This window comes from Solanum dulcamara, chromosome 4 (genome assembly GCF_947179165.1).
Source record: "Solanum dulcamara chromosome 4, daSolDulc1.2, whole genome shotgun sequence".
NCBI lineage: Eukaryota > Viridiplantae > Streptophyta > Magnoliopsida > Solanales > Solanaceae > Solanum > Solanum dulcamara.
Genome location: NC_077240.1, coordinates 41,471,289 through 41,480,747, shown reverse-complemented (window position 1 = coordinate 41,480,747; position 9,459 = coordinate 41,471,289). Strand labels below are relative to the sequence as shown.

Below are 9,459 nucleotides of genomic sequence, written 5' to 3'. Positions count from 1 at the left end.
ATATAGGGCTATTTTTCTTGATGATTTTGAATCATCAATAGGTGAAGAAGGTATAAAGTTATTTAGGCAATCTATATTTGGTCACTACTTAGATATGCCAAACTGCAACTTTCAAGGGCAAATTATCAAATGCCTCTTACTTCTTGAGGTAGACCAAAAAAACAAAGAAGAACTGCACATTCGTCATGTGCAGGGTAATATACTGCGATTTACAATAAATGATTTTGCTATCATTACTGGTTTGCGATGCACCGGTAATATGAATGACTTCAAGTATTCTGATGATCAAGCAAGTAGATTATTGTTTTTATATTTTCCTGGTGCCAAAAATGGGGTCAACAAAGCTCGTTTTGTTGAGCGTTTTCTGGTTGGAGGATGGAAAACAAACGAAGATGCCGTTCAGATGGCCATTCTCTATTTCATCCATACTTTTGTTTTTTCTCAACTAGGTGATGCACCTATATCAGTTGATGATTTTAAGATGGTAGAAGATGGTAGTTATGAGCAATATCCATGGGGGAAATTAGTATATTCAAAATTGATAAAAGGAATGCGTCAGGAGTTTTCAAATGCCAAACAAATGTATCGTCTAGGCGGCATGCCATACGCTCTGAATGTTTGGATATATGAATGTGCATCTCAAGTTCCCTCTGAAATTGCTGTAAGAGTGGGCAATAAAATTCCCAGAATTCTTAACTGGCGTGTTGTCGCCGTGAAGCCAAAATTTGAGACCTTCATGTCTACCATCTTCAGTGAGGTACATGCTTTGAATATTATTCGTTTATGCACTGATTCATTATACATAAAATTTAAGATACATTATATATCCATGACCTTGATACAGTATAATTTGATTCATAAGGTAGATGTATCAGCTCATATATTTATGTATCAGGATATAAATGTATCAAGATATAATGTATCTTATACATATACTTTATATAACCTTTCTGATACATATAATGGTATGTATCAGAAAGGTATTTACAGCTCATGCAAACTCATTTATCAGTGTTTACAACTCATGAAAACTCTATCTTATGTATCAAATTATAATGTATCAAGAATTACATCTCATGATACATCTGCATGTATGTATCAGATAATGTTGTTTTTCTATCAGTTTAGCATGTATGAAGGATTAATGTTTCTGATACATCATGTTTATGTATCAGCATTAACATATATCAATTATTCAATTTTTTTGCAGTATCAATGCTCCAACATTGTCCAATCTCAATATGAAATGGAATCTATTGTCGTTCATGACAGCCAACAGAAACCTGAAGATTCAACATCGGCTGCCAAGGTCAATTTCAGAAAACCTCATGAAATCACTGGATTTGAGGACTTTTCAACAACACCACCCATTGAATTTTTAAAGAGATCCAGGGATGTCGCTGAGACATCTTCTCCACCTCCTTCCAAGAGAATGAAGACTTCCCCTGCTAAAAAGTCAATTCAAGTAGAAACAGCCAACATGCACAAGGATTTCTTATCACCAAATGAATCAGGAAATGTTGTTTCTCCTGACAATGAACCAGGGGCAAAGTCACCAAAGGAATCAGAAAAGCTTATTTCTCCTGACAATGTACCAGGGGCGAAGTCAGCTGTACGAGGTGAAACTTCCGGTCATTCGGATCGAATTATTCATATGCAATTCAAAGCATTGAAGAAGTCCATAAAGAAGTCTCTAAAGAGATACGTAAGTTATTACTTTAAGATGTATCACGTACAATATACTTTTAATTAGGTGATACATTCTAATTTTTCATATACATGTATCAAGGTTGACCGGAAGTTCAAGCGTTTGGAGAACAAAATGGATTCAAATCACATTGATCTTTTGAAAGCCATCGACAGTATGGCGAACCGAATGACTGGCACATCATCTCAAGTTAAAAAAGATGATTTTGATCAATCATTCCATGTGGTTGAACAACAAGAAGCACCTACTGGATTGGAGGTGCACAATTTTGCAAATAAATCTGACCCACCCCCAAAAAATGACAAATCTAATGTCCAGGAAGATATTAAGGTACATACATCATGTAATATTTGATATTTATGCTTTTAAACTTCTGGATACTTTTCATTGTCATGTATCAAATGTAAATGTTATTATGTTTTCAGGGACCTGAACCATCCACCATGATAAATCAGGTGGACAACATATCGGAACAAAGCATTTTAGCAGATGTTCCTGAATTATTTGATCAGCAAGTTTATTCTGATACATTAAAGGTAATGTATCAGAAACAAATTGATGAATAATTTGATTCTATATATATATTTTGTATAAGCTCTACCTCTTTAAATATATATATATCTAGACATTTAGTACATTTATATCATAAGTAAATGTTATTATGTTTCCAGGAAGATGAACCATCCGTCAAGGATGTATCAGCACACCAAATGGAACCACAAAGAGCAGATACTGATCAGCTTATTGCTGATTCTGATACATTACAGGTAATGTATCAGATTCTTTACTGAGATAAAGTCAACATTATTATTTTTTTTAATGACGTTATACATTACGTGTAGAACACTGGAAAGAAAGATGGAAGAGTAGCTGATGATAAATCTGCCAAAGTAGAAGAGCAAGTTGAGGAGATTGAAAAAGAAAAAATCAAACCAAGCACATCAGAATCCAATACTTCAGCACCATTTTCGACCGAAACTCTGGATGTGATAGATGCTCTAATATACGGACTTCCATTACCAGCCATGCCATTGACAGCTGTTAGTCATGAGCAAGTTCAGGATGAATGTCTATTACGCGATAGCCAGCTACCAACCACTCTTCCATCAAAAGCTAATGTATTGTCTGACGATGCGAAGACACCATCTCGAAGAAGCAGGATTCCTTCGAAAATCTTACAGTCGCCGTATCTTTCAAACTTTGGGTCGAGTGAAAAGGGAAAGGAAAATTTGTCAGATGTTACGCATCAGACACGCCCTTTTGAAGGTTTTGGTATATGCTATCAACCCCCTTCCGAGCTTGTCACAGACTACTCTCAATGGATAGATAAAGGACTTCTAAAATCACATGGCAACAAGTAAGTATGACATATTCAACTTATACCCATACAAGTTGTGTATTATATTTGTTATGTTATTAAACTACAAGTTTCCATTCAGGAATTCGAAGGAGGATCATTACAGATCTAAGTGCTCTTCATTCGGCTTTGAAAAAATGGACTTTGTTGTGGCATTTCCTAAAGATAAGAACTGGTTTTACCTAATGTCACAGCCGGACAGATGCTGGAACGATGAGGTAAAAATTTCATCATAAATAATATGATACATACATATCAATGTATCTGATACATAGATAGATAAATGTATCTGATACATACATAATCTGATACATGATGCTAGTTGTTATATAACTAATACTTTCTTAAAATGTGCAGCACATCGATGTAATATTTTACTACCTTCGGAAGAAATAGAAGATGCAGTTGAGCAATCAGTATCGATACACAACGACAAATTGCATTTTCAAAAATTACATCGAATATGCACACACACGCTACTATCACCTTCCAACTAACATTTCTACACAAGAAGATATGGCAAGGTCCACTGTTACAGCTCATCAAGAGAGATCCGTGAAGAACATAATAAGAGGTTTCTCAATACCAGCCGGTTTGCCCTGGCATTTGGTAGATGAGGTATACATTCCAGTAAACTGCGACATGGATTTTCATTGGGTTCTTGCGGTAGTTGTGTTGAAAGAGAGGTTGATACGTGTGTATGATTCATCGCCTAGACGAAGAAGTAGCAACCCTTCCCAAGAGATCCAAAAGATAGCAGCAATGCTACCAACATACCTGCAAGACAGTGGTTTCTTTGACAACAACGAACGTACTGATTGGTCGTCTCTTGATTCATACAAGGACAAATCAACCGGTAATATGCTTGAACCACATCACCCATTAGCAGTTGAGTATGTTGAAGGAATTGCGCAATAGGGAAGTGGCAGCTTGTGAGTATTAACATCGGCTATGTATACCTAAATCATTCATATGTCAATTTTACTTTTTTTAAATTCCTGTATTCCTTTATTTGCAGGGATTGTGGAGTTTTCCTGGCCATGTTTGCTGAATATCTTAGTGATGGAATTTCTATTCCAAGTACCGTACTAAACGCTGAATTCTTCCGTTCAAGATATGCCGCACTCTTATGGAGATATGGTTGTCAGAAGGCCATGGATGGTTATGTTAGCGATAACGACGATCCAAAAAAACCAAGAAGAGACATATCTCCAAACCAAGGAGAACTGATTGATGTCCAATAATTTTTTTTTGATAGTAAACATTTTAGGTGATTCTGATTCTTCCAATGTATCTGATACATAAACTGTAATGTATCAGATTTAGTATATTTTAATATTTCCATACCTCAGATTTACTATGTTTTTCTCTGGTGTCAAAATGGAATATAAATTCTAAGTTTATGTTTTATATTATACTGTATCAAACTTGTATCGAGTATAATATTCATAAGTGTCACATTTTGTGAATTCTGATACATGAATCAAGTTTTTTTTTATTAGGATACATCATGCACATGTATCAGATTCTCATTTCTCAATATTTAATGATTCTGATACATTAATTTTTTGCATAAGAATTCTATGTCTCAAGATTTAAAGTATATGATACATCTTGCTTATGTATCAGATTCATATTTATCAAGATTTACTGCATATGATAATCTACAACCTATATCAAATAGGATCTTATGTATCACCAACAACTTTTGTGTAATTATGGTTGTCGAAAATGCAAGAATGTTTATGTTTGGGAAAATAACGATCCAAAAAATAAACCATGTGAGATTTGTCATTAATCCAAGTCATGGCGAACCGATGGACGTCTTGTATTTTATTTTTAAAAAAATTGTAGCAATAAAATGTTCTAATCTTGATACATAAAAAAATTGTCATTAAAAGATTTTTATATTTATGTCACGTGTCAAACTCAAATATAAATTATAATAATAGATGTTATTTTATGATTCAATTAGAATGTACACCGAGATACCACAAACATCATATCTATTTAGGAATGAAATTACAAGTCTTTCTGTTGTGGCCTTCGTGGCCACAACGTCCACAAGAATTTGTGCTACTTGTTATTTTCTCATTAGCGAACTTTTTTCTTCCTTTCTTTGGTCTTCCTGGCATCCTTTTGTATATTGGAGGCAACACAATTTCTTCCAAAATTTCCTTCGGAGCAGTCCAGTCTTTCTTATCTGGCATTGGAACCATTGGTAATTCATAAGTATTTGCCAACGCCTCTGGTTTGTAGTAATCAGAACAATATGGGTGCAGGTCAGTAATGTTCTTGCTCTTCAACACTGCAATTGCATGTGGACATGGTATCTCGTCTAGTTGAAATCTACCACAAGTGCATGTTTTTCTCTCTAGACACACAATGTATCTTATACCTAATTCGTAAACAGAATAAAGATACTCTGATGAAGTAACAACCTGCAGAAATTATATTTCAAATTTATGTATCAGTACTGCTTCCTCACATACACAACTATGTATCAGAACTGATGTTAAAGGGTAACAATTATCACAGGATATACATATCAGATGAATCAACAGCCAGCAAGAAATAAATTTCACATATATGTATCAGAAAGTACGTATCAATTACAGAAATGATGTATCAGAACTGATGTATCAGTATGTATTTTAAACATGTTATGTTTATATATGTCAGTACTTATGTATCATCTACACTAATAATGTACTTATGTATCATCTACACTAATAATGTATCTACACTGATGTATAAGTATATATTTAGAACAATTTATGCATAACTGATTAATCATCAGACTGAAGGAAAATAATCTTTACATATATGTATCAGAACTTATGTATCAAATGTAGAACTTATGTATCAGAATTGAAGTTTCATTATTTAATTAGCACATGTTATACATAACTGATGAATCATCAGCCACCAAGAAATAAATAACACATATATGTATCATAAAGTATGATTCAATTACAGAAATGATGTATTAGAACTGATGTATCAATATATATGTATCAGAAAGTATGTATCAGAAAGTATCTATCATGTACCAGAACTGATGTATCAGTATATATGCGTCAGAAAGTATGTATCGTGTACCTTCATTCTCGAACACTTGATCGTGTTTGAAACTAGGATATCTTCGAATTTTCTACCCAAAGTATGTTTTGTATAAGATGCTATTTCTCTATTTTTGCAGTTCCAAGAACCAAATAACATTCTCGTTTGCTCCAAAAAGTCAATTATAGGCAGCTCTCGTGCTTCAACAAGACATCCATTGATACATTCTGCGATGTTAGAAGTCATCATTCTACCCCTGTTGACAGTGGCATGAACCCTTGACCACTTTTCGTATCCTGCATTTTTTAAATATTGTGCCACCCGTTGATCGATTCTTTCAACTTTGGCCATTAATTTATCGACTTCATCTTTTCGGTATGCCTTGGCCATTGAATAGAAGATGTCACTTAGTACAGCTTTGCTCCTTCTGTATTTAGTACACACATTTTTCCATATATGCCATATGCATGCAAAATGAGGAACATTGGGAAATACCATGCTTACACTCTTGATTATGCTTTCGTTCCTATCTGATACAACACACATATTGTCCCTCTCTCCAAATGCATTCTTGAAATTCTGAAAAATCCACGTCCATGATGAATCATTTTCCGTATCAATAATACCATACGCCAACGGCAATATGCAACCTAATAAATCAATAATAGCGATACAATAGTTATTAGAATTCATCAGAATTACAACAAACGTGAAAAATGAGATGACACACTATTATTCAATAAGAAACAGTATAAGAAAGTAATACCTGCCCCATCAAGTGTGCTAGCTGATACAAACGTCCCTTTATAAGGTCCATCAAGATGTGCACCGTCAACAACAACTACTGGTCGACAAAACTGAAACCCCCTCATCAAGGGCCTTAACGCTATGAACAAATACATGAATTCATCAGTTGATGACTTGTGCATACTTATGTACGAATTTAGATATACGGTTTTTAGAATATGTATATATACAGGCAGCTGTCTATATCCATCAGCAGGTTTTCCCCTTAACATCTGCAAAGCATGCTCTTTTGAACGCCATGCCTGTTGATAGGTAATATCAATTCCATACGCTGATTTAATATCCTCTCGTATATCATTAGGGGTGACAATTCTCTTATGATTAACCAATTTAGGGGCTGTGAATGCACTAACAAAAGCCTTTGTAGCATGAACTTTGTTGAAAATCCTATCTCTCAATGCACATGAATGTTCACTATTGAAATATCTAACTTTGAATATATCCGTTTTTTTCCAACATGAAGCTTTCATTCTCCAACAACATCCTTCTGAAAGGCATACTATCACATAACTGCATTTGTATTAAAAAAAATGACATGTATCATATCAATATTTTTTCATTTATAAGATCAACAAATACAGTGACATACTGATAGGAAGTGTGTCAACCCATGTACTTGATACATGCTTCTTTGTATGTATTGTTAAAAAAAAAACATCTGATACATAGAGTATTATGAACCTGATACATACTGACAGCATTATTATCATTTTTTAACTGAGTTACAGGAATGGAGTTTTGATGTATCATGACATGAAAAATTATTTTATTTTAAGAATGTATCATGCACAGACAGTAATATGTATCTGATACATACTGTTGGATACTATCCAACATCAAAATTTCCAAATGCAGAAATGGAGTTTTGATGTATCATGACATGAAAAATTATTTTATTTTAAGAATGTATCATGCACAGACAGTAATATGTATCTAATACATACTGTTGGATACTATCCAACATCAAAATTTTCAAATGCAGGAATGGAGTTTTGATGTATCATGACATGAAAAATTATTTTATTTTAAGAATGTATCATTCACAGACAGTAATATGTATCTGATACATACTGTTGGATACTATCCAACATCACAATTTCCAAATGCAGAAATGGAGTTTTGATGTATCATGACATGAAAAATTATTTTATTTTAAGAATGTATCAGATACACACAGTAATATGTATCTGATACATACTGTTGGATACTATCCAACATCAAAATTTCCAAATGCAGAAATGGAGTTTTGATGTATCATGACATGAAAAATTATTTTATTTTAAGAATGTATCAGATACACAAAGTAATATGTATCTGATACATACTGTTGGATACTTTCCAACATCAAAATTTCTAAATGCAGAAATGGAGTTTTGATGTATCATGACATGAAAAATTATTTTATTTTAAGAATGTATCAGATACACACAGTAATATGTATCTGATACATACTGTTGGATACTATCCAACATCAAAATTTCCAAATGCAGAATATGCGCATACCTTTTACTGTCGGATCTTTTAACCTTGAAATTAAATTCAATATTGATTTTGTATTTGGCCATTACATCAACTAGAGTTGCTTTATCCTTATAGAATTGATTCTCCTTCACTTCCGCACCATTTGTATCATCTATGTAGTTCGTCAACTCCAATTCTGCTATATAACAACTTGCAACTTTACCAGATTCTTCTAAACCAAAATTATGGAACTCATTCGCATTTGATTCGGCACAAACGATTGCTCCAGATGTACTGTCGAATGATTTTATCTCACATCTTTTTATATCAAAGCTTGATATGCACAGGGGATAATTCACGAAACCAGGCTCTTTCTTCTTCAACTCTATGTAAAGATTAACACCCATATCATTACGAATATATATTGGCGACGAGTTACCTTCAACTATGTATCGGATTTCAATTTGTTTCTCTGATTCATCCACACTCAATTCAGCAGCGATTGCTGCTTTTAAATTTGAGTAAGATACATTGTCACCGACAACGATTCCATCACTTTTGTATTGTTCATAAGTAATATCTGATTGCCAAACTCCAGAATGTCTCAGTAGTATCGGGATATTCATATCGATTAATTGATGAAACGCGAAGTTTGCTTTGAATTGATGCTCTGTTGTTTTCCTTGTAGTCGATGCTCTGACTTTTGACTTCAAAATTCATCTACATAACTGTCGCCTTCTTTAATAGATCAGTAATTGATATAAAGAGCCAATCTTTTATCCATAAATAGCTGATGTGCATTAACTATTCTATAGCTAAAGTTATGTATCAGATACATAACTTATGTATCAACAAAAGTTGAAAAATAATTGAAATCAACTTCGGTATGAATTGATGCTCTGTTTTTTCCATTCGAGACGACGCTATATTTTTTTGCTTGAATCTTCATGGACATAACAATTGTTTTTTTTTAACACTTGATGTATCATATACATAACTGATCTATCAGATACATAACCCAAACTGAAAAAAAAAATGGAAATGAAGTTGGTTTGTTTTTATG

The 9,459-nt window shown here is 33.5% G+C and overlaps 2 protein-coding genes across 2 annotated transcripts; one reads left to right on the top strand and one right to left on the bottom strand.

The window, feature by feature from the left end:
* Window positions 1-481: 481 nt before the first annotated feature.
* Window positions 482-3,301, top strand: LOC129884224 (uncharacterized). The gene is made up of 7 exons (XM_055958556.1): window positions 482-757; window positions 1,211-1,612; window positions 1,790-2,038; window positions 2,134-2,244; window positions 2,380-2,475; window positions 2,551-3,065; window positions 3,148-3,301. Exons 1-7 carry the CDS (start codon window positions 482-484, stop codon window positions 3,299-3,301), a joined length of 1,803 nt encoding a protein of 600 aa, XP_055814531.1.
* Window positions 3,302-5,060: 1,759 nt separating this feature from the next.
* LOC129885005 (uncharacterized) lies at window positions 5,061-6,712 on the bottom strand. The gene is made up of 2 exons (XM_055959255.1): window positions 6,168-6,712; window positions 5,061-5,506 (listed from the first exon to the last, which is right to left on the bottom strand). Exons 1-2 carry the CDS (start codon window positions 6,672-6,674, stop codon window positions 5,072-5,074), a joined length of 942 nt encoding a protein of 313 aa, XP_055815230.1. The 5' UTR covers window positions 6,675-6,712; the 3' UTR covers window positions 5,061-5,071.
* Between the last annotated feature and the right edge of the window lie 2,747 nt (window positions 6,713-9,459).